We start from the raw sequence: 26,406 nt of genomic DNA, 5'->3' as shown, positions 1-26,406 counted from the left end.
ATGAGAAGTGTGTGTGTTCATGTGTGAATATTCATAAAGTAGGAGAAGAAATTTTTTTCATTACTTGGCCTGAAATTCTTTTTTTAGATATCAAATTCTGCACACTTCTAACAGCTCTGCTGAGTCTGATATAAATTGATGTTTGCTGCTGCAGTGTTGTCTTTGTTTGATCCTATGGCTAGGCTTACCATGTGATAGGTGACATATTGGATTCCAGAGGACTAAGGGTCTTCCAGGCACTCCTAGCTGAAGCAGGTGCTCCTATTCCTTCTATGAGAAAAAAAAAAAAAAAAAAAAACATGTAGAAAACTCAGTCTATAGCAGAGAAAGGAAATGGACAGGAAAAGCTCCCACCCATGCCTTTCTCCTGCCCTGGACTGAAGCAAGACCTTGACACAGAATCTCAGAACACTTAGGAGCAGGAGATATCAGGCAAATCCACAGTAATGAAAAAAGGCTCAGATGTGCACCCTAACTCAAGGCAGATGGCATGAGACCAGCTCCTGTCCATGTTTCTCAGGGATATAAGCCCTGCCAGAGGAGTCTGGCTGCATTTGCCCTGCATATGCTCTGGTTCCATCTGGGTCTCAGTGGCCTGGAGGCATGAGACTGTGTGTGTGTGTCACATACTTAAACATTTCTGTATGTTTATAGAATCCAGGGAGTCTGCAATAAGCCGAGAACTTGTCATAGCCCATCAGAAACCTGTTTTTACAGCAAGTGCCAAAGGATATGCACTGCATCCTTGGAGTTAGTGATGGCTAAGGGATGGGTCAGGATGCTCAGGCAGATGTGGAGCAGTGCCATCCCTACCCCTGTGTGCACACCCTGCAGGGAGCTGTGCTCAGGGCTTGGGTGGGGAGGAGCAGCTGTGGCCAGGAGCAAGGGGGCATGGTGAGAACTGGTGTGCACAGGGAGGATGAGGGGTCTTGTGCTGGGGTCACTCTGCAGCAGTTGTCTCTTCAGTGAGGCTGAGATCTCTCACTAGAAAGAAAGATGGTGACTGCTGACCACCTGGGCCCTGGACATGGGTGCTGCTGCATCTCTGCAGTGCTGTGGCTGGTGTACCAAAGCTGCCCTTCTGGGCAGCTCTGTGACAAACACTCTGCTGTCTTAAGGCACAGCTGTGAGCCAACAGCAGTGTAGGAGCTGTAAAATTGCATTGGCAAGAGATTTGGGAGGGTTTGTGAGCCTGGGAAGAACCACGTGCCATGGCTGCTCACTGGGGCTGTGCACTGCTGAGCAGAGCTTGCTTCATCTGCCCACACCTCCTGGGGAGCTCTTCCTTTCCAAGCACTTTCAGTGACAAAAGGGTACTTTTTGGCCACCATTACTTCACACCTGTTCATCTGCACTGTTTCTGTGGTACCAAGGAGAAAGCTTTGTTTTTCCCACCTGGTGAAGCCATACTCCTGAGTGAGGTGTGTGATGCCTGAGATGCTGCACTCCCCTCTACAGTCTGATGGAGGGAGAAAGGCAGAGAAAGAAATGTCCCTCAGACCCTGTCAGCACAAACATTCATGAGTGTGATTTAAAAAAAACCAAACTTATGATATTATATAAAGGGAATGGATAACTAGAAGATGAACAGTCCTAAGGTACTGTTGAAATCTGAATGGAATTTAAGGGGAGTGAGCAGATGGGAGGCACAGTCACTCAATGTGATCTGCAGCATGTCACTCTGAGAGCTTGAAGCCTCCTGAATTTAGTGAAGAAAACATGCCAGCCTCCTTTTTCCTTCACAAAGCCTCTGAAAGGGAGCCCAGCACAAAGACATCCCCACTCCTGAGGGCTGCAGCATATCAGCATTCCTGTGAGGAAGAGTACAGAATGAGGGATCAGAGAATTGGAAGATGTCTCTTAAGACAAACATGCTGTGATACACTGGCACTTACTGTTAGCTCAGCCCAGGATTTTGTACTGTATTTTTTATGGGAAGCAAAACTGGTACCATACAAACATCAGTTCCTGTGAGCTGATTGCAGCTATAGTCTGAGAAGAGCCTTCTGAAAGCAGCACAGTGAGGATCCAGCCTTCCTACATGGTTTTTGACTGAATTGGAGAGAGCTGCATAAAAGTGGCCACACACATAAAGCCATCTGTTCTCTCAGACATTGATGTACATACCTATGCAGTGCTGTCATTTGAAATATATGGCCAGCCTGCTGGAGAAACAGCTGGGTATTGTTGATTTTCCAGACTTCCAAATATTCCTGCTGAACAGTAAAACAACCATGGGGGGTTTGATTGACACTTTAAATGGACCACACTCAAATGGTACCTAGGGTTCAGAAGTGAGACTGAGAATTCATTTCTCTTTCCATTTTCATTTAGTTCTCCTAAGCAAGGTTACCTAGCCTTGGAATCTAGATTAGTAAAGTCTGTGGGCATTGACTTGTCTTTTAATTACTTCAGATTTAGCTCCTGATCCAATGTGATCATGCACTCTTACAGGAGCTAAGTCTCCCACAGGGATCATGTTAAAGGAAGACAGGCACAGTGTCTGCCAGCTGAGGGCAGTGACCCTATCTGTGTGATACAAACAATTGTCTGCTTGTGTTAAAATTCGAGTCAACCAGATCCTCCACAGCCAAGTGCCTTTCAGACTGGTTACTGAGAATTTTTAGCTGAGAAAGGAAGGAAACCAGAAGATTTAGAATTCACAGATACTAATTTATAGTTCCAGAGTTGCAGAACACACAGTACAAGTGTCACATTTCTGGTGAGTACTGAAAGTAATATAGTGAAGGTGAATATTGGAGGTGTGAGACAATTGTGGCTAGGGTATCTAGGAAACATTGCATCATCAGTCAGGAAATCTGTTCTCCTGGTTTTAACAGATGAGAACTCATCAGAGCAGGGACTTGAATGCAGGTAACCCATGAATCATGTTTATACCATATGTTTAGAACAAGTCAGATGAATAGCACCCTGAGAATGTTTATTTCTCTGCCATTTATAGCACACAGTGACCATAGATGTCTGATGATGAGATGAATCAAAACACAAGTGACTAAAATGTATTGACAGGAGAAGGCCAATGCAATTTCTGTTTCCTGCTTAGATTATTAGTTCATATCTAGCTCAGGTCAAAATGACTTGGACATTTCTTGGACATTACAAAGTATCTGCATTCATTCTGCAAAGTATAATTAAATGGTTTTGGGCACTGTGATGGCTGTTTGGCCTCCATCTGTTACTCCAGAAGGACATGAGTCCTCTACAGGCCTTTTATAAAACCAAGAGCCATAACCTTCAGATATCTAATCAGCTGTTCTGGATACCCTACAGTGCCTTAAATGGCTGTAGATATCTGTGTTTAACAGCTGAATGTCATCACCCTGTGAAGGCTGACACCCCAAAGGCATAATTGACTTGTAAAGAAAATAGTTGCCCTGTCAGGATAGAGAAAAATGAACTGGGATGATTCAGAAACGTTGGTATTTCTGTAGGCACAGAATCACAAAAAGGTTGGGGAAGAAACCTCTGGAGATCTTCTACCCAAACCTCTGCTCAGTGCAGGGTCAGCTAGAACAGGTTGTCCAGGATTGTGTCCATCTGGATTTTGAATATCTCTAAGCACAAATACTCCACAACCTCTCTGAGCAATTTGTTTCAGTGTTTAAACACTCCCCAGTAAAAAAATGGAAGTTCCTGTATTTCCATCTATGTCTGCTGTCTCTTCTGTCACTGAGTATGACTGAGATATTTCTTTTGTGCTCTATTACTCCAGCCCATCAGGAATTTGAACATATTGATATGGAAAGACAGAAATGCTTTTGTCTGGTGTAATTAATAACTTCTGCTGGCCATGGGATACCACCAGAGCAGTATCCACTGCATTGACAGGGCCAAAGCCTAAGCCCTGCTTGCAAACAAGGAAATTTTGTACTGCTCGCTTACCATTTTAAATAAAATTGGCTTAAATTGTTGTGCAAAAGGGTCCTTTGAATGCAAAGATAGTTGCAATTTACAAACACTAGTCAGGGCTAAGGTACTGTAGTGTCTTACTACAGTTTATTTTCAATAGGAGGTTAAGTCTAATTAGATACACACACACCCTTCTGAGAGCCATGAGCAGATTGTCTTAAAATTTTGAAATGTGGTTGGGAAGTTCTCTGAACAAAATGAAAAAAAAAAAAAAAAACCAAAAAAACAGGTAGCAGTACTTCTAAAATAAGAACTAGTCTTAGTCCTAGGCTCAGTGCTAGAGCCAGCATACAAACCCCCCTAAATAATGTGTAAACTTGCACATACCTAGAATGTGACTGCTTTCCTTGAAATAAATGTGTGCTAGATACACAAAAGCCAAATGAAACCAACAGATAGGGTGCTTCTTCCAAATAGTATTTGTCTTGTATGAATTTCTACATCCAAAAAAATCCAGGGGATCTCAGTGCCCAGAGCTGAAGGACCATGACTGTGAGAATGATCAACTCCCAGCTGACCCTGAACTTGAGCAGGACCTGCTGCTCCAGCTGGATCCCTGCTAATCTATCGGGCCTGGTGGGATTCCTCTGAGAATCCCCAAAGAGTTCTCTGATGTCACTGCAATGCCTCTCTAGATGATTTTTGAGTGGTCTTGTGTTCTGGAGAAGTCCCAGCTGACCAAGAGCTGGCAAAAGTCCCCAATTTCAAGGAGGGCAGGAAGGAGGACCCTGGAAACTACAGGCCTGTTAGTCTCCTAACAGTGCCTGGTAGAATCACAGAATGGCTGGACACAGCATTTGAATAATTTGGCTTTTGGAATTTGGAGGTCAGGTGGGTAAAAACACATTTACTCAGTGCTCTGAATATTTTGTTTCTGTGTAAAAAGAAACAGCATAGGAAACAAACCTGCACACAGAATTTGGGATTATGTGGTGTCCATCCAAGTACTGGTATGGTAGAGAACCTGGTACCTTGCTGTTACAGAGTGCAAGAATTTTTGACTGTGCAATGAGATGAGAGCAGAGATGATCAGCAGTGATTACAAAGGGAAAAAAAATCAGATTTTTCACAGCTGACTTGGAGCAGAAACTTTCAGCTGTGTGCTGGGAAATGCTGCAAAGGATACACAACTTTTTATATCCATTGAAGGGCAGTGGGTCAAACAGAAACGATACACTGGTGACAAGTATTGATCAGGTACTATTTAATAATAATTTCATCTGGTAGTCAAAAAGAAAATAAAAACCTGATGATGTTGCGATTTCAACCCATTCCATAATGGTTCAAAAGCCACATGATTCCTTTTTGCTGCCTCATACTAGAAATATGCAAATTATCATTTTCATAATCTCCCAAATCAGTTGCTTTTCTATATTAAAATGCAATCATAAATCACTCTTCATGTCACATATCTGTAAAAAATATGCAGTGAAAACATTTGGGCAAACATAATTTCTTTGAAAATTATGGCATAAAGTCTTCCCATTGAGCATTCAGTTTTTGTAATCTTTCTTTGGAGATTTTTTTTAAATGAAAATTTTTTTATTATGCTTTAATGAAAGCTTCAGGCATAAGAATAGGAATAATTATCATACAAGTTATTCACAGTCACGGTGTTCAGTCCTGCAGTACCAAAGGATGCAATTTATTAAGGATCCTTATCAAAAGAGAGGTGACATCTAATCTCACAAAATAGCTAAAGCATAAATGAACAATTGGGAGCTAAATGCATAATGTATGGAATGAGAGCTACTCTAATTCTAAAAGCTGTCCATGAGCAGACTGGCTCTTTGAAACAATACTATGCACTATGTGGATGCCTGGTCTGGGTGGCTATATCCCCCCCTTATGAAAAAGTTCCCTTTCTAAAAGTTCCAGATTCACTCAGTGATCTTGGTCTGAAGCTCATTGTCTCCTCCAAATTGGGAGGCAACTCTTAGCCCAAAGCAGAGAAAATGGAGGATAACAAATCTCTGTAACAATAAATTCATCAGATCCTCCTTCCATTGCTCAGCAAGCAAATATGACAGCATCCAGACTTGAGAAAATGAAATAAGTCTTGAATTTTCCCACAATTTTGTGCCCATTCAGCTTTTGTTACTGCAAGAAATCATGATGCTCCTCTTTCTCTAGTGTTTGCTCATTTTTCCTGTGTTGGGATTTTTTAGTCCACTAATAATTATAAACTATACTTCCCACCTTGAAGACAGAAATGTATTTTAAATGGACTAATCCTGAATAAAGTTATCCTTCAAGGCTGTAGACAGGGAGATAAACTGCAGGACTGGGCACACTGGAAGCTCCCTCACTGTCATATTAACTCTGTCTTCTTTATTGGTCTTGGGTACCTCTTGGAAGCTCTGCCTACATCAGGAAAATGTGGCTTACTTGTCTTTCTCAAGATTTGCAACAAGCATGAGCTGTGTCTTGCCCCTGCAAGCACCTGTGCAAATGACTTTTCTTCCCAGTGAGCAGCTGTACACGTAGCTCTTCCTGGGAAGACACTGAGAGCAACAGACCTTGTGGTATTGCAGGGCCAGGTCTTCAAGCTGCTGAGCACATTCAGCACTAGGGATAGTGGGTAAGCACTAAATATTTTGAAAGCATTTGAGATCTTCAGTGACTCCCTTCCCTGCTTGTATTTAAAGGAGTGTTTCCCAGATTCCCTATGCTTTCCTCAGAAAAGAACTGAAAAGCCATAAAGATGAGAATGGACTAAAGCAAAGATCATAAGAGGAAGCAGGGAGACCCCAGAGAGGTGAGTGCTCCTGCAGAGCATCATCACTAGTGCACTAGCCTCACTAGCAGGTGTGTTTCTCTGCCTTCAGGTCCCAGTCCGTGGTGGAAGCTGGCACGCTGAAGCACGAGGACCAGGGGGAAAGCGAGAACACCCAGCCACTGCTGGCTCTGGACTGAGCTCCACGTGCCCAGAGGAGATCCATGAGCAGCCCTCCACCACTCCAGAGCCCACAGAGCACACCACACACAGACACACACACAAGCCCACGTGTCCAGCTTGATAACAAGTCCTTCGTGTTTCCTGACCAAGCAACAACTCTCACCAGCCATCTGTCCGCCCGGCGCTCGGCGAGAACTCAGAAACTTCTACTGACACAGCAGCCTGTCCATAGACAAAACAATTTATTTTTTTTTCTGTTTGACTCGTGACATTAAAATACTGGAAATGGTGGGACTGCTTTCTCTGTTTAAAGAAACCAGGGTGTGTTAATAGTGTTCCTGAAGACTCCGTCAGGGATATTCATTTTATAGAAGTGAAGATTGTAAGAGTTTTAAAGAAAAGCGTCTCAGAATTAAACTTTACACTGTAATCAGCAAGGGTAATCTGGGTTAGAGGGCAGAATCATCAGCATATAGAGTACTTGAGTTCTACAGAAGGATTTTGCATTTAAAAAGAACCCCAGTGCCAGCATAATGCCATACAACATGACACTTTGTGACTGCCTCATCCATGCAGCTTATACAGCGGTCACATTTCACTATCTAGCAAAAATTGTTCTTAACTTTTGAAGCCCTTCTAAAACCGTCAGCTAAGTGGAACGAGCTGTGTGAGCAGCAGACACAATTTGAAACGCAATTATTTGATTTTAAGAATGATTAAAATTCCCACAGGCAACTCAGGAGCCTATAAAACATGTGCGTGTGCATGTGTGTGCACATGTGACAGGGGGTGGTTCAGGGAGACACACTGGACAAATCCAGCAGTGATTAATGGTTCAATCCAGATTGTTTCATTTAGGTTACAACAGCAAATGAAAGCTCTGCAGAGCCACTTACCCCCTTCTGTCTGCAGTCAGGGAAAAGGGTAGCCAGAAAGGTATGCTGATTGCAGATGTGGGCCATGGCCAAAATGAAAAAGGAAAACTGAGAATTAATTATTCAGTACAAGTTTCTGCTAGAAGGAAATGTTGAAGAACGGAAGAACTGAAATGCCAAAGATCAGTTTGTTATATCTCTGTTTGCTCTAGCTGCAAAGAGAGTACCATCACTTCATTGAAATGGAAACTGGATTAAAGAAATAAAACAACAACGTTATCAGATTGCATGTGCAGTGACTTTATTTCCTAAAACGGTTACAATCACTGTACACACTTTAAATCTTCAATTAAATTGCCATACATTGACAATTTACTAGAACAAGCAGTTGGCAACAATATATCAAAGGTAGCAGTGTAAACCATACATACAAAATGAGATGATAATGAGCACAAGGGTTTTTAATGGGCACTGGAACAACCACTGAATTCTCAAGCATTAGGCTGAAGTGATGACATAGTTCAAGTGGACATGGCCAGCCCTAACAGATGCACTAACAAAATACTGCCTTTATCTACTACAACATTTTATGCCTGCACAGGGCAGACAGGACATCCTGCCAGATCCTATCAACACACCTGGGATTTACCCACTGGTTTTTGTACAGAATAACCTCACTCAGACTAATCTCTTACTGCAGCAGCATGTCATTGATACAAAGCCTGGCCTGGATAGAGACAGTCTTTAAGGCAGTGGATGGTCCTAGCAAGGCAACACAGGAGTCAGAAAAAGAAGCAGAAGCTTGCAGGAACATTAAAAAATAAGATGACTGAGCCCATTTATCTTTGGGGTTTCTTCCATTCCCCCCCCCACCTGACATCATCACCACCTATTACAAGAAACAAGGATGTCAAGTCCTGTAACAGCTCCTTTCTCTTCTCTGGGCTCAGAGACTGAAAGGCATTTGGATTTGTCAAACAGAATGTGCTTAAAGCAGAAAGTAAAAATCCAAAGAGACAAAAAGACACTTGCTATTATACTGCAGCATTGAGGAAGAAATACTTTGGTTTGTGATTTTTCTCTGTTAATACACTTATCCCACTGCCACTGAATCTTTGTGATGATCTGTTACAATCACTGTTCATTCAAGTGGATCTTGTCTTGCCCAAGAAGTGCAAATACTACTGAAATCTAGTCCTTGAGGATCAAACCTCACAAAGGATAAACTATTTCCTTTCTTTAACTGTGATATGAATGAATACATATGCCTTGTATATAACTATGAAGCCTGCATTTAACTGTAGGCTCTTACACAGATTCTGTGCAAGCAAGGTAGCAGCAGGCAGGGTGGAACCCACCTCCTAACATTGTGATGAGTACATACTGTGTTACAAACTATATTGCCCTGTCTGCCATTTCCTTCTGTAAATAAATCTAACGAAAAAATGCAAATTGCAATGGATTTCCATTGGAAAAAATACTTCCCTTCACTTCTTCCCTTGGCACTTCCAATGTTGAAATGCTTTTTGAAGACAGAACACCACTTGGCAAACAGGGACACCTAAAATGATATGCCAGTAATTCACTGCATAATTTCTACAGTCTGCTCTATGTATCCTCCCCATGTATAGAGCTAATCCAGTAACTGTACCTAACAAAATTATCCACTCTGCTCCCTGACAGGTGGGCACAGAACAGATTGCCTTCAGTGTTGCAGGAACACCTTGTCTTATTTGAGGCACTTAAGATTTCTAAATGGCCCATGTATCACCACACAATCTAATAAACAGTGCTACTCTGGCACACACACATATCTTGGGGAGATTACTTTTATCTATTTGCCAATTTTATCTATTCACCAATTGCAATTGGACAAGATAAAGTATGAGCCTTCAAAGGAACAATGAAATAATCTGAAGGACGGCATGGCTTTTCACAAATAAAGCTCCAAAGCTTTTACCACTCCTTTAGTATTTACTCTGATCTATAGAAACTAAAATGCAACATTAATAAAAATATTCCTAACCATCAATTTTTGTTTAAAAAGTTCTTGCTTTTTTCTTTACACACACTGTCTTCATTTTAGAGAATTACCTTATAATTTGTACTGCTTGATCACTTCAAAAAGATATAAAATAGGGGCTCTGACTTGACAGCTAACAGGATATTTAAAAAACATTTTTACTCTTTTACTCCCCAGAATAAGAAGTACCTTATTTCCAGTTTTGTATGATTATCCAAATGATCTCCAAAAGTATTTTTATATTTTCTAAAGTGTGAGACTTATAAATCTTTACAGTTTTTCATTATTAATAACTGAGAACTGTTACTTTCTTGTACATTGTGTATAGTTTCATGATTATTTTTGATATGGACAACATGTTAAAAAGCTAATTATCTTGGTTGTCTAAAAGTGACTTTTGATAAGAGAGGGTTTATCAGTTTAATATTCAAAAAAGGAAATTAAAGTGCACACTTCCAGAAACTGGTTACACTAATTTATGGTGCAGTCACCATGTGCTATATGGCATTACAAGATTTAATTACCTAGTAAAATACAAGAATCTGAAAAGCATTCAGTTTATGGGAATGCAAAGCTCTTATCTGCAGTTTGCTTCAGCAAATGTGACATTCAGGTCACAATACTCCAATGCCACAATGTAGACTCTGCAGTAATAAACCACTGAGTACTACACAGATAAAACCTGTTCTGTGTCTTTTGGACAACAAAGTCAGAGCTGCAGAGACTAAGTAATCTCAGTGTCTTCTTGCTTAGTGTTTGTCACTCACAGCCCTCAGTAATGATGCCCAGAGCATCCAGCACACCTGTCCACACCCAGCTGGTGCTGCAGGTGAGGAGATAACAGCCAGCCATGAACATCAGCAGTGCAATCTCTCTCCTGTTAGTGTTCTTAGAAGGTAAAAGTGGAGGGTCCTGCACGCTCCATCTCCCATTTAACAGTGCAGACCCAAAATATCTGCCAGCTGCTTCAACACCTAACTAGTTTTCTTTCTTGAGAAAAGCCTTTTTTACCATCTAGTAAATTCTGCATGGCAAATACAGACCATACTGTAAACAGTACTGAGATCAGACTACTTCAGCATTATGTCACACATTTCAAGACAAGGAAAACATCACTAGGTCAATTAGAGGATCATTCTAGCACTCTGTAGGATGCTGGCAGGGGAAGTTAATATGAGTTAATAACCTGAAGCTTTTTGTCTGCTCTGCATTCTGGCAGAAAGCCAAGTTGGACCTTGTTCTTCTGCCCAAAGCAAAGAAATTCTTCTTTTTTATTTTTATTTTTACCACCCAAGGGCAGCCAAAGAGGAACCCTTGGAAGGAGGGGCCCCAGACCCTTGCTGGGTAGAAAAAGGATATCAAACCATAAGCTTTTGTAATGATAGGAGAAACAGCAGCTCACCATATAATCCTAAGAACTGTCAAGTACTCAAGATTTGAGCCTAAAAATGTCAGATTTGCTCAACATTTTCCAAAATCACATTATCAAACTGAAGGTCACCAGCTTACAAAGAGAACTATTCTGTTTTAGAAAAACAAAAAGGCAGCTATTATGCAAGTTTCTGTTAACATTTCTGGGAAGGCAAAAGAAGGCCACACTAGGCAAAAATGGATTTTGTTCGTATACAGTGTTTTCCTTCTGCTGATAGCTAGAGACACACTTGTATATATATCACCTTTTTAAAAAATAGTGGTTACTTAAAGAAGATTTGTTCATAATTAAGCTAGAAAAATACAGTTACTCAGGTAGAAAAAGTACAAAACACGCATAATCCATTCACATTATCTACAGTGATAACACAGGGACATGTTCTATGCCTAAAGCAGCTAACATTACACCTGATACTGATTTTCAAAGTCAATTGTGTGCATATGTTTGCAAATATCTTACATGTTGCTTCCCAGACAGAAGGCCAGGAAGTGTTCCCTAGATGTAAAATCATAAATCTTGTGGCTGAACATAGTCGAGCAGGTGAATGATCTACTGGTTTTGTAAAGAAAATACAAACATGGCAAAAACATCTGCACATTCCTCAGTTTGAAAATCCAGATCTATTGCTTTTTGGCTGACAAGAGTTATGTTTTCAGACTTGCAGCCAGAAAAACAATACACATCAGTGCTGTATCAGTATGAAACAAAACATGGCTTTTTTTCTCTTTTCTTTTAGACCAAATCCACTTTGATTGCAGAATGTCATCCTTGCACTTTCTTGCCCTTAAAATGCCTGTATACTTTGTGTGCTGGATAAATTAATCCTGTTTTGTACTCCAAAGGAGCTGATACTCCTCTGCTCCCCAGAGCAGAAGAAGCCCCCTAAATGGCAGGCAGGGAACGTCTCTGTTGAGCCGTTAGCTCAGGGTGCCACACATCCACAATGAATATCAGGCGGTAACTCTCAGCATCCTGCCATACTTCATGTTCAAAAGAGTCATCAAAAATAAGGACCTTCCCTTCTTCCCAGCCTCTGTAAAACAGAAAAGAACATATTTTAGTGTAGTGTTTGAAGTGCCATGGAGCAGGTTGAGCTATAGATCAGCTTTGAAGATGCTCTTTGACATACAAGAAAGATTTAAACACTATAGATTGCATAGTCAAGCTTTCATTGCCTAATTCAGAGAGATTGGTGTATGGGAGCTTTAAATATACTACAGAAAGATCAGTCTATTATTGAGGGATCCTTCCCTTTCATTCTGCACAGTTATGCTCAAAAACACATTCAGACATTTATGATATTTATTATACTTTTAATGACTTGAGTCCATTAAGCAGGGAGTGGGTATAATACTTGTGTGATAATCCACTTTTCTTCATTTCTAATCAGATACATTAGTGATGTACATAAGTGATGGAAACTGAGGGAATGACTAGCAACGTGGTCATATGGTTCAAAAAGAAACTACTTTAAATCCATTTGCTTTTTCTAAGAACCAGAACAATGCCTTTGGAAGGTCATGTGGTCCAAGCCTTTGCTCATAGAAGGATTCACTACAAAGTTAGATCCAACTTTGAGGTTGGATGAAATAATAAAAAATCCACTAGTGAAGAGCATGAGATATCCACAACCATGGGCACTCCACCATCTTACTGTGAAAACTCTCCTTTACCTAGATGAAAGTTCCTTCACTGTCACTTGTGTTCATTACCTCTCACTCTACAACTGCACCTCTCTGAAAAGAGTCTGGCTCTGTCTTCCTCACAGTCACCATCAGTAGTTAAGACAATAACTAGGCTACCCTTTAGCCTTCTGGTTTCCAGACTCCAAACCAGTTTGTTGAGTTTCTCCTCTTAGTCATCTTATTCATCCTCCACTGGAGTCCCTCTAGTTCATCAATGATATTTTTTTGTACTAAAGTGTCCCAAATGACACAGTACTCCAAGGCAGTATCTTAAATGTAGAAGAGAGAGGAAAAACTTGTAGTGCTCAAACTGCCTCCTACAAATTTACTAACACAGCTAAACTTCATCAATACAAAAGAAGATTATAAGTCATGTTCAACTTGGCCCCTCGGGTCCTTAAGCCCTTTTCTGCAAAGCTGTTTTCTAACTCAGACACTATAGCTGCAAGGTGTTTATCTGCTATCAGCTGCAGGGCTTTGCATTTGCTTTTGTTGAACTCAATCACCTTTCAGCTGGCAGCTTCTCCAGACTGCTGAGACCTGGATTCATAATTTTGGAAAGAAGTTTAACACCTGATTATACACCTCCAGGTGAGACTGGATGAAGAACAGTCAAGGTAACAATGGTCAAAGAAACATTCCTTTCTAAAGCCACTCTACCATGAACACACACACAATTTTTTAACAGGATTCCTCAGGAGCTGAACCAATCCAAGAGGATGGATGCCTCAGAGGGAAGTAAGCACTATGAACAGTAACAATGGTAAAGAAACAAAGGCCTTGCCATCAAAGATGGAAATGCATTGCTTAAGCTCATTCAGCTGTATTCGTTTACAAAGAAAAAATTATCTTTTTTCAGAAACAGGGTGAAAACTAGGTTCCTACTTCCAATTGATCTCCATATTTTTAACTCAACAAAAGAAAAAACTAACCACCAAAATTTGTGGGGTTGTGGTGTTGTGTTCTGAAGAGAAATTTAAATACAATCAATTGAAATAGTCAGCTAAACATAATTTAAACAAGAGTAGACAAATCAGAAAGCATAACATAGTAAAAAATATTCACCCTGACTTGCACATGCCTTAAAGGCCCAGATAAACAGCCTTTTGCAGGTTTCAGATATGATCATGTAACAAAAATGTTGTATGTCACACAGACCCTGAGTTACTGGTATTGCACTAAAGTTACATTGATTTTATTAAAGCCCACGGGAATAAATCACTTGCAATGCTATAATGTGGTAAAAAAAATTCCAGAACACTTTGGGTTGTAGAATAGGTTTGGGTTTTTTGGGTTGGTTTATTTTTTTGGTTTTTCTGGGGTTTTTTTGGAGGTTTTTTTTTTTTTTTTTGGGGGGGGGCGGTAGGGGTCTTTATTTTGGGTGGGTTTGGGTAGAGTTTTTTTGGGAGGCAACACCAGGGGTGTTTGGTGGGGGTGCTTGGGGAGGGTTGGGGGGATTTGGTTTTGCTTTGTCTGGAACAATTGAGATCTAATGTTTTTCTTGCTGGGGGAAGTAGCTGGGTTTTCGGTTAGTTTAGGGGTTTTTTGAGTTTTTTGTTTCTGGTTTTGTTTTGTTGTTTTTTGTTTTTTTTTTTTAATTAAATCAAGCCTGAAAAGAACTGCTCTAAATAGCCTGAAAGTGCAACTCAGTTAAGGACAATAAAAACCCAGGCACCCAGATGAAGTAGCTTCAGAGGTTAAAACCCAGAATCTAACATTTGCATCATAATGGGATTGGCTGTTTTGCACAACAAAGAAAAAGTCATAAAGCTGACAGGACTATTAGCCCCTTTTGAAAAGGCTACAAACCCCACTATTAGCATGCAAATAAATATTTTCTAGAAGCCTGATGGTGTGAGAAACACTTCTCAGTGGTAACACAGGGACCATATTGTTCTGCTCTGGTGCTGAGCCACTTTGGGGTAGTTTCCAGATATTTTCTATACCAGCTCTAGTGTCACCAGTTAAAGGAGAGATCTCAGACTGGCTTCTGCATAATGGCTGTACCTTCACCTTCATTTCAACATAAGGTTACCTGCCTTGACAGTGATGTTGGATTTTGACAACTAGATATTATTTACCCACCACTTTTGTGCATTATGCCCTGCACTTTACCGAGCTGGGACTTCAAAATGGCCAAGTGACCTAAAATGATCAATGCTATACAGAAAAAAAAACATAGAATCATAATAGTTTGGGTTGAAAGAATCTTTAAAGATAAAACCTGCAATGAGCAGGGACATCTTCAACTCAATCAGGTTGCACAAAGCCTTGTCCAGCCTGACCTTGAATGTTTACAGGGATGGAGCATCTATAATCCCAGTGGGTGACCTGTTCCAGTGCCTCACCACTCTGTAAAACACTTCTTCCTTATATATAATCTAAATTCACCCTCTTTTAGTTTAAAAGCATTACACCATGTTCTGTAGCAACCTGTCTGATACAAACCGTCCCAATCTTTCCTTAAAGCTCCCTTCAAGTACTTAAAGGCCATCATGAGGTCTCTCTGGAGCCTTTTCTTCTCAGAAACCAGCTCTCTCAGCCTTTCCTCACAGCAGAGGTGTTTCAGTCCTCAACCACAAGGCATACCATTTCCAGACAGCTGCAAAAAACTCTTCTGCAAGTGAAGGAGTAAAACACAGCACTAGACAGCGCTGATTTGCCTGTCCATCAAATGATGAGTTGCATTGTAACCCTCTAAACAACCACGCTGGGTGGCACAGAGGTAACCAAGCATTGTTTCTGTTTGCTCTCTCACACACACAGCAATGGCACAGGAGGCCAGAAAAGGCAGGATGCTAACCTTCCTCTTCCAGCCAGCTCTCCTATTGGGGACCACCAGTTCACCACTGCTCTGAACCACCAGGAGGAAAGGAATGGAAATTGCTCAAGGTAAGTCTTCCTCCTGGCACCATTCCCTCTGACAGTAGTTCACACACCTCCTCTGCCATAGGGAAGGAAAAATAAAAGCCCTTTCACTGCCAGCAGTAGATACACTTTGAGTGCTTCCAGGGAAAATCTCACCCGTGTTTCTGAATGTACAGCTCTTGCTGTAAGCAACTGATCTTAACACATTTCAGCAGAAGCTGTAGTCAGCTCTCAAGGGTTTTACATGTGAAATGAATATGTCTGGTGTATCAAACTGACCCAGGTTCTGCAATATGGACACTGACATGCTGTATGTTCTGTCTGCAGCAACAGGCATTTTTCTGCTCTTGACTTTGAGGGAGTGTTGCTACCAAGGAGGTAGTTAAGTTCTGCTCTCTTGGCAGCAGAGCAAAACCACTGTTTTGTTCACACCAGCTACCAAACAGCCACGTAATGGTAATGCCATGCAGTCACCACCAATCTGAGTTCACAGGAATGTCCTAAAGTGAAAAGACTCCACACCTCTATGTCATTCCTCTAAGGCAATTAGCTACCTCTCCCTCCACCCAACTTGGTTTGGCTATTGGATTGGAATGCTGGAAAAAAAATATCCATCACTTCCTAGATGTAGGTAGTGTAGGTTTTAACACTGACTATAAGCTACATGTTGGAAGGAGAGTATAGTAACAACACTTTTTGTTATTTACAGCTGGATACTTCTATCCTCAAAAAATTCCAAAGATTTCTGTTTGTGGTTCTTTTCAAATGTTATTAAAAAAAACCTAGAATTGCTAGTAATGCAGTCATGCAGACAGAAGCAGCATTTCATTTCTCAATACCAAATTAATTATATTTCTACCATTAATTACATTATTACATTGAAAATAATTCAAAATTAACACTTGTTGCCCTAATAAGCTGCAGACAATACAAGAATCTTTCAAAATATATGTACAGCTATTAAGCATCATGACAATTTCACTTAAGTCTCAGCAAATTAAGCCCATAAGCAACAAGTAGTATAGTTAACACTACATTTTTCTGTGTTTAATAATATAATATAAACTTAGCACATTTTCCTGTATTTCTAAGGGGAGTATATGCCTTATTTGTAAATGTATAAGCTATTGCATTTAATTTTGTTTTGGACTGAGCAAACAGAGATAAAACTGACTTGAAATTCAGTACAATTTTTCCCTAATGCATAAGAAATTTCACTTAAAGCACACTTTTTTAAAAAAATTGCCACCTGTGTAATTCATTGGGCCTAAAACTTCATAGATGTCTTCATCCCGAGATCAACTTCAACTGGAACATTTTAACTGAGTGATAGCAAATAATACAAGCTGAAAAGGAGGCTTCTGCCAGAAGTACTATGGTATTCTGTCACAGCAGTGAAAATGTAGGTATATCTTAGTCTTAGCTTCTGCCAAAGAAGCAACAAACTATGAGTCTCTCCAAAATCAAAATAAATACAGGAATTCTGTTGGCAGCAATATTATGCTGGCATTGTAAAAGTAAACAGAGACCAAATTGACCAAACCCACTGTTGTTTCCATGCCAGAGCAGGGAAGAGCAGGTTTGTCTCTAAAGCTTCTCCTGGTACTGTTTCAGAACTGATATTTATAAGTCTGTACTATGAGTCAGAGTACAAACTGCCTGTTTAATGAAATATATTACACTGCCTGGTCATCAAAACACCCCCTTTTCTTTCTTTTTTAAACTACAGGCAGTCCCATCCCTTCTTGAGGAAAGTGAGAAAAAACCAAAAACCCCAAAAAACCAAGCAAGGAAGCAATCAACCCCCATTACCCAAAACAATAAAAGCCCCAACATTGCAGCCATACCTGTTCTCCTGGGCACAGCGTATTCTGCAGCCCTCCCTGGGGATCACCAAGCCCAAGTGCATCCTCAGCCGACAGTTGGTGGGCCCTGTGTGGGGCCAGACGTGAGTCCCTGGGTGCATGATGGAGTATTTGATCTGCAAGAAGAGAAAGACACGCTTTTTAAACACATTCCATTTCACAACCATGCTGCTGGGAGTTCAGGACTTCATTTAGTCTCATCCTTGGTGATGGGTGAAAAGTGTAATGCCATCTTCTGTTTGAGTTTCAGCAGCAATTCTCTCTCATACCCTAAAGGCATTTAATATTACAAAACATATGTCTTGTGGTATGTGTGTGAAACCAGGGGTGTGTCTGTGTGTCAAAGCACATAGTTTTAATTTTACTTAAAATAACCAGTATTCACATTTCAAGCTGAAAATAATTACCTTCTGTCTACAGTCAGAAAAAAAAAAACAAACCAAAAACCCAAACCTTCTTTCCTATGGAAAGCCTTAAAAGGATGGAAAATAGGAGACACAAGGCTTGTGTTCATCAGACCGGCCAGCCCTTCTCAGATGACATGTCTGTGGAAGTCACTGTCAGCCTTGGCTGTAGCAACCAAGAGAAGGTGGAGCTCAAGATCATGAGAGGATGGAGAGAGTAAAAAAAAGCAGAATTACTACCCACAGCTTCAGGAGAACAGATTTGGTCATACTCAGGGATCTGCTGGGGAAAATCCCATTAGAGAAGAGGGGTCTAGAACAGCTGGTTGCTTTTAAAGTAACACCTTATCCAAATTCAATAATTCCTATGTGCAGGAAGCAAGGCAACCCAGAAAAAATGGAAACACAAAAAGGAAGCATACAGGAAGTGGAAGCAGGGTCAGGTCGCCCAGAAATACTGTAAGAGACACTCTGCATGGGCAGGGATGAGGTTAGGAAAGTCAAAGCTCTCCTGGTGCTGAATCTGGAGATACAATTGAAGGGTAACAGGAGAGATTCCTACAAATATCTCAGCAATAAAAGGAAGTCAAGGGAAAACATGCCCAGCTCCTAACTGAGACAATACCTAATGACAAAGGACATGGAAAAGGCTGAGGCACCACATGTCTTTTTTGCCTCAATCTTTACTGGTCTGATTGACTTTCAGGCACCTGAGACCAGTGAAATAGACTGGACACAGATGATTTATCTTCTGTGGAGAAGGATCAGGTAAGGGAACATTCAAACAAACTCAAGAACCTGGCTCATGGGTCCTGATGGGATCCATCCATGAGGCCTGAGGGAAATGGAGGATGTGAATCCATACATAATCCCTGCAATCTTTGAAAGGTCACTGCTACCAGCAGAGCTCCCTGAGAACTGGTAGAGAGGAAACATTGCCCCATCTTCAAGTTTGAGGAATTACTGTCTAGTCAGCCTCACTTCAGCCCTTGGAGAGGTGATGGAGCAAGTAATCCTGGAAATAATTTTCAAACACATGAAGGAAAAGAATGTACCTGGATGAAGTCAGTATGGGTTTATGAAGGGGATTCTGTACTTTACCAGCTTTCTATGGTGAGGTTTCTAGCTTGGTGGATATTGTTTATCTCAACGTTAACTCTTTGAACAGTTTGCCATTAACATCCTAATCAACAAAGTGAGGAAATAGAATCTAGATAAGTTCCCAGTGAAGAGGATTGAAACCTGGCATTTAACCCAGGCTCAGCAAGTTATGATCAGAGGCACAAAGTCCAGCTGAAGGCCACTCATCAGAGGTGCATCCCAGGGCTCAGTACTGAGTCCAGCACTGCTTAAGAGCTTCACAGTGACTCAGAAGATGGGACAGAGTGCATCCACCTCAGCAAGTTTGCAGATGATAGAAAATTGAATAGGAATGGCCAATACACCTTTTTTTTTTTTTTTTCTTTTTTTCTTTTTCCTGTGCTACCCACTGTAAGAGAGACATGGACATACTGGAGCAGGTACAAAGGGGCTTAAGGGATGGGAGAATCTAACATACAAGGAGAAGCTGAGGTAGTTGGGACTGTTCAGTCTGGAGAAATAAGGTTCAAGGAAGGATCTTATCAATGTATATAAATACCTGATGAGAGGAATGAAGAAGGCACAGGCAGGCACTTCTCAATGGCATCCAGTGAAAGGCAAAGAATCAATGGACACAGATTGAAACACAGGAAAGGCCATTTAAGCACAAGGAAACACTTTTTTTTTTACTATACACAAGAACAGGTTACCCAGAGAGGCTGTAGAGTGTCTATCTTTAGAGGCATTCAAAACCTGACTGGACACAGCAACCTGCTCTAATTTATCATATTTTGAGCAAGGGGTTGGACTAAACAATCTCCCAATGTCCCTCCTCACTCCAACCTTTTTGATTAGTTCTGCAACAACTCAGAGAACAGGAAGTGTGAATAAAGCATTACAGTGGTGAGAAGCACCTTTTCAACAGAGAAATCTGCACATTTGGCTGGGACAGAGTAGTTTTGGTAAATCTTACAGATTAAGGTGTTGCATGCTCTCCAACTGTTAACAAAACCAGCAGAAGACAGAGGCCTCTTGCCTCAGCCATTCTTGCCATCTGAGGTTTCAGCTTACTGGCAGTTTCTCAAGAACAGCAAGTGATGAGCTCCAGTGAGGAGGGGTGAACACAGATCCCCCCACCCAACTCTGCTGCACTGTGATGTGTTAGACCCTGGTGATGCAGGATACTTACTAATACCTGAGATAAACCCTTTCTGTAATGCTAAGAAGCCAGCACTGAAGATTGATTGCTGTCATATACATTATCTGCCCATGCAGATCAGCCTGGTCAGTCTGTGAATAATTAATATCTGTGTGCTGTGGTCAAGTGCTATAGATAAATTGTTCTGAACTAACAACGAGTTGTACTATGGCTGCAATGTAAGAAATGTTCAAAATTAAGACTAGCTGTGATATTTTAGTTTACTGCTATTTTTGAGAAGAATGTTATAATTTTCATCACTTCTTATTTTTCTATACAGTGTCTCAGAAACTGAGCAGCTAGTTGATTATTTTACATTTCTTTTATCTTTGTCACTACATGAGGTGACAAAAGCATCCAAATGCTATCCACCACAGAATTCCTTATTTCTTGATTCTGTTTGTTCCCATTGCTTACCAGTGCTTCTGTATGTGAATAGGGATCAGCTGATATTTTAAGTTTATTTTAGCAGTAACATCTGAGTCATGGCTCACATAAAACTAAAATCGCCCTAGGCATCTCATAATAGTGGATGTAAAACTTTAGACTTCTAGAGCACGACTTTTCAGATTATTTTACATTTATATGTTCAAAACATGTGACTGCAGCTACAGCTGTAAATACAGAACATTTCTGCAAACCATATTGTGATGATAACATGTAAGGCACCAAGAAGTCATGAACAAAACAGCAGCTTTCAAAGAGAATCTGCTCTCACTGACAGACCCATTTTGGCTCTGGATGCAACTGAGAGCAGTTTCTTGAGTGGGATGACTTCCCATCAGTTATATGCACTATAACCAGCCTTTGCAGACAATCAATGAAACAACAGCCTTGTTCATTCCTACAGCAGTAGCCACTCAGTGTAGTTCTGCACATCAAAAGCAAGGGACTGGCCAAAAAGATGAGCACATACACTCAAAGGTCTGAATTAGGGTTATTTTAGCACTGTGCTTTTCAACTTTTGCATCCTTAATTTTACCATGTGAAGGATATTCTCACATAGTCATTGTAGACAAAATAGAAAAAAACTTGGAAAAAAATGCAAACTTATGTCCTACAGAACCACTGCATGTGTATTGACCCATACAGGTCTACTGCATGATTAAATGACTTTAACTGATAGCTGAATAGCCATTGTAGGCACTTGAAACAAAATTGGTTGGCACCCACAATTATGGATGTAAAATTTCTTTCCTTTGCCTTCAGGAAACAAGCATGTGGCAGCTTTTGGCTTCCACAAGGTGATTCTCCCTCTGTCTAATGCAGCCAGGCTGGGGTAGACAGGTGAAGTTTATCACAGTGAGAATCTGACTCACTAAATTGTGTAAAGTTAGGTTCAAATCAGAAAAAGGTTGGAAATGACCTAGTCCAACCTCCTGCTCAAAGCAGAGTTAGGCTATGAGTCAGATCAGGTCACTTCAGGCTGAGGTTTAATAAGGCATTACTTATTGGTTGACCCATGGCAAATTGTGACTTACCTACCATGTGCTCCCAGGAAACACAAGTTAAAATTGCTCAGCTAACATATTTCACCTGGTATTTGCTGACAGTAAAATAGGGCATATTTTTATTGTTAAGTTTATTGTGTGCTTGAGGCATCAGTAAATACACCAAAGTTCTGCATTCCTCTATACATGTCCCTCTATTCCTCAAAATCACCTGCTCCCAGAATTATGAATTTGCAAAAATGAAAAAGTTTTCCAGGTACCTGTCCTCTTCTGCAGCCAGTAGCTTCTGGGAATCTTTCCAATAAAGCACATGTTTTCGGAACACTTTTACAAGCATTCTCATTTTTTCTTCCTAGTGAAAGTAATGGATAGAGCATTGGTAAGACCAATGAATGAACATTTCCATTTTCTGCTTTGCAGAAGTGCAACAAAGCTGCCAAAGATCTGACACAGAGACAGTTCTCATTTTACAGACTGTGCAGCCTAAGTACCTCCATGTTGTAGTATCATAGCAGCCTACACATTTTACTTTTACATTATTTGTGAACACCAGGCTTTCTACCATTTAAAAAGTGTTATTTTAAATGTATAATCACTAATGTGGATGCATAGGAAAAAAAGATTTATAATGCCCCCAGTGTCATAACATATCAACACCAGATTACATTTTGATATAAATTGCTTTCAATATTTTATTTCACAGTACTCTTTCATATGTTTTAAGCTTTATAAGAATTTAAGGTCATTCCAAGAGTTGGGCCTCCCATTGTACAGCTCAGGGGTAGGGCAGCAGGCTTATTAGAGTAATATTCTTTTGCTCATATCCTTCCTGAATGACAGATCTCCCCTAGCTGGCAACACAGAACTGAGGATGTGCTTTCTCCCAGCTCCCCATCTTCCCTCAGGCTGACCTGTACTATGCATTACCAGGTAGAGTTGGCAGCCTTGCCAGGAGAGGAGTGCACCCATTGAACAGTTAGCATAGCCAAGAGACCCTCAGAAGTGTTTGGGGACAACATGGTTTAGAATAAAGAATTCCTGTTCATTGTCACAAGGGTCCTGAACACTGCTTTATCAGTTCCATTCCTCTGTACATACTGATTATAAAAACCGTTCTGAAAAAAGCTGTGTTGCTTCTCCTTATTACACTATGTTAATCTGAGATCATGAAATTGAGGCAAGAGAAAAAATACAGAATGTTTTACCTTGTTGCCATAAGGTAAACTGGCTCCAGTCTCCTTTTTCCCTTAGGTTCTCATCTTCAGGCAGGAAGAGGCTTCTTTTTTTATCCATCACAGCAAGACCTTCATCCCGAATGAGCTTCCAGTTTTTCTCTAAGGACTGTTGTGAGAGCTTTGTTACTGCACTGAGAAATTACTGTTTGGCTATAGTATCAGTTTTATTTTTTCCTGCCATTATTAACTTTTTTATTATTTAAAAGCAATAAAATAAAATGTTCATCGTTATTATCAAGTTGCTTTAAATTCCATTCTGACATGTTAAGGCAGGAAAAATAACTTTCACACCATTCTTCAGATTCAATTGCATTGGGATTGTAAGATTTCAACAATAGCCAGCCCCTTTGCAGATGAGGCCTCACTCTGACTTGCTTTTTGATGAGTCTAAGGGCTCTTTAAGTGATCATTTTGTATTGCTAAATGTATTGATCTTACTAAATGCTGTGCATGTGACCTGGAATCATTCCTGCAAGTGGAAAATTACTCACATAACCTGGAACTCCAGGTGTTGGCAGAATATTACAGACCAAAGAGGCCAAACTTAAATACACCACTTGAGTTGAAATTTATGATTTACACCTTCAAAAAGGCTTGCTGAGATTCACTTGCATGTGTTGATGCTATTGCAGAAATCATATACAATTTGAAATGCCAGGTGATCATTTATGGACACAATCATTAAGAATGTGTGAGCTGCCTTACACTTCATACATACAAACTCAAAAACCAGCAGAATTTAAATTTCTATTCTCTGATGCCTTAGGACATTATATATGGAGAAATCAGATAGCTTAGAAAACCTTTTATTCCACCAATAAGAAGTCATTTTAATGTTATAGCAATATAAATGGAAAACCCACAGTATAACAATAAATCTGGATAAAAGTTAACTTCAATTTCCCAGCAGCTTACTTTTCTCACTAAACCTTATTTTGGGTGAATAGTTTTCATTTTTCCTTTGTGCTCTTGAACAATGCATTTCTGTAAGACATTTTCAATCCATTTCACACTGAAATAAGCTATGGTACCTCCTTGTATGATGAGTAAAACTCAAAAGTCTCTATAACACAGAGTAGACTAGGTGATATAAATGCCCCTCTTTAGTCTTAAAACTTCCTATGATTATTAACCATCCTCAAGTAAATTAAACAGTTGCATTTTCCACTTGAGTTTTTTGTTACATAAAGGAAAAGTTGATCTGAAAAAAATAGGTTTATATTGCTAGATCATAAAAGGCTCAACAAAGCAAACTTTGGCTAGAACATGTTGTCTATAATACAGCTACTTTCTCCCACTAGAACAATTTTAGTTAGGCTAAATAGTATGAAAATATGGATTTCACTTCTGTTATTGTAGTAATCTCTATCATAACAAATTGTTTTTTTCTCTCTCCTATCAAAAAATGGGGAAGAACACTTATTTTTCCTGGTCCATTCACATTATTCTCCCTCATTAATGGTTTCTATAACAATGATTTAACAGTTAGCATTAAGTAAAAATGCAGAGTTGTTTTTGAGGTTGGTTTGGGGTTTTATTTAGAATATCTTTGGAAAACTGACTTTTCCAAAATGTAGGGTACAAAAAAAAGATTTAAAATTTCCACCTAATCAGAAATGTATATGAGAACAGTGCTGCTACTTATTCAGCACCACCCTACCTACAAAAGGAAATGCCTGAGTTTTGCACTGGCTGGAGAAGAGAAAGAAAAAAATAACTTCACACTAACACCAGCCTCAGTTTAAAGTGATACAGAGCAACAAAACTGGAAAACTTTAAAAGATATTACAAGTTCTTCCTCAAACTCCTACTCCCTTAGCTGAAAGAAGGTAAGAGGCATTCATCCATGCAGACAAGATGCTGCATGAAGAGCACTGGTGGTCCCAGGCATTGCAGGCAACAGCTGCTCTGTCACCTCTACTCTCTCTCAAGTGCCACAGGTTGAAGGTTATTCTATAAAGGTGAGTGTCTGTCCTTGTGTTTAAAGGCTTCCTCCCCAGCATGTTAGATAAAAATTTATTTGAATACATCTCATGGGTTTTGAACTAAATCCTCAATAAATTGCTCAGAAATCAATAAGGTTTCTCTCCTAAAAACACAGACTCCCAATCTGTAAAACATACTGATAGTGCTTTATAATGGCCAATAGACAACTCTTAGGGATAAGTAAAGTGGTGAGTACAAACACCACCCAGCCTTGGTCTCCCTGATATTACAGACTCTCAGGGATACCCTGAATAGTAAAAACACAAAAACCACTGAAGCATAATGGCTAAGTCTAGGACTTGGACTTACAGCTCTGATCCAAGAGTTGGTATCTGCAGGAAAATTATAAATATCCTCATGGCACTGTGATATGTAAGGATTCAAGCTCCAGGTTAGAGCAAAAAATTCATATTGTATTTGGTGCAGTATCCTGATTACAAGTGAAAAATCAGGAGGCAACCAGCACTGGGAGCATATGTACTTGTTTGCTAGCAGCTGATTCCCATAAACCTCCATATGGCTTTTTAAATACAGTTCCTAATAACAACTGAAGTTTACAGTTGCTGTACATCTGGCAATAATGCAGATTTTATTTAAACAGGGATTTTTTAATATTGGAGGTTTTTATGTGAGACTATTATATTGAAAGCATCTTTACTCTGTGCTGTCAAACCCTTTCAACGCATGGTTATAAATGAAACAGGAAGAGATTAAGAGGCTGCTACCTTTCATGAGGCATAACTACTGACCACACAGCCATTCTAATCCACTGAACTATAAAACAAAATAGTGGTGAAGAGTTTAATGTACTTCACTTTGTTATTGAAACAGAATAGGAAAGCATTCACACTTTGTTAAATGAAACAGAATAGGAAAGCATTCACAATCAGTTACCACATCTCCACTGGGTAATGCTGATAACCTCCAAGCAAGGGGCAGTGTTTTAAACCATACAAAATAGATTCCTTGCACCTATTCAATCACTCACAGGGCTTGAACATCAGCACTTGTATGCATCATCTTTGCTCCTTTCAACACAACTCTCCCCTTAAAGCATCCAAACACACTTTAAATGCACATTTCAATTTAATTTCTCTCTTGACTGAGAATGTTTTGCTATTATTACCTAAACCATTAAGGCCCAGCTGTCAACCTATGGAAAACTATAAAGATAGGTGCTGTTGCCAACACTTTCATTGTATTTCTGCACTTCTCTTGATGCACTTGAAACTTTAATTAATAAAATCTAAGCCATCAGAGAAAAGCAACAATACAAGATCTACTTTAATCAGTCAGCTATTCACTGTAGTAAATTATTGGCAGAGCATCATCTGGGTCCTTTCCAAAAGTCAAAGGACACAACATGCAGAAAGGACAAAGTTACTTAAGCCATTGCCTACATATTAATTTCACAACAGTGAAAAGTCTCTAGGATCCAACAACATTATATCTCTTTTAATATTTTTTAAATGAGC

The 26,406-nt window shown here is 40.0% G+C and overlaps 2 protein-coding genes across 3 annotated transcripts in view; one reads left to right on the top strand and one right to left on the bottom strand.

The window, feature by feature from the left end:
- CLVS1 (clavesin 1) overlaps positions 1–9,733 on the top strand; it is a 100,212-nt gene extending 90,479 nt beyond the window's left edge. The window contains exon 6 of the mRNA XM_056482978.1: positions 6,759–9,733. Within this exon, the coding sequence (XP_056338953.1) occupies positions 6,759–6,846 (88 nt within the window). The 3' untranslated portion in view covers positions 6,847–9,733. The remainder of the gene's footprint in view (positions 1–6,758) is intronic.
- The window catches only part of ASPH (aspartate beta-hydroxylase), a 109,043-nt gene continuing 90,617 nt past the window's right edge, over positions 7,981–26,406 (bottom strand). For both annotated transcript variants that reach the window (XM_056482974.1, XM_056482976.1), the window contains exons 23-26: positions 22,916–23,051; positions 21,971–22,062; positions 17,560–17,693; positions 7,981–12,192 (exon numbers count right to left, since the gene is read on the bottom strand). In XM_056482974.1, the coding sequence (XP_056338949.1) occupies positions 12,042–12,192; positions 17,560–17,693; positions 21,971–22,062; positions 22,916–23,051 (513 nt within the window). In that variant the 3' untranslated portion in view covers positions 7,981–12,041. The remainder of the gene's footprint in view (positions 12,193–17,559; positions 17,694–21,970; positions 22,063–22,915; positions 23,052–26,406) is intronic.

The sequence above is a fragment of the Oenanthe melanoleuca genome, chromosome 2 (assembly GCF_029582105.1).
Source record: "Oenanthe melanoleuca isolate GR-GAL-2019-014 chromosome 2, OMel1.0, whole genome shotgun sequence".
Taxonomy (NCBI): Eukaryota; Metazoa; Chordata; class Aves; order Passeriformes; family Muscicapidae; genus Oenanthe; species Oenanthe melanoleuca.
This window is presented reverse-complemented; position numbering and strand designations above follow the sequence as displayed.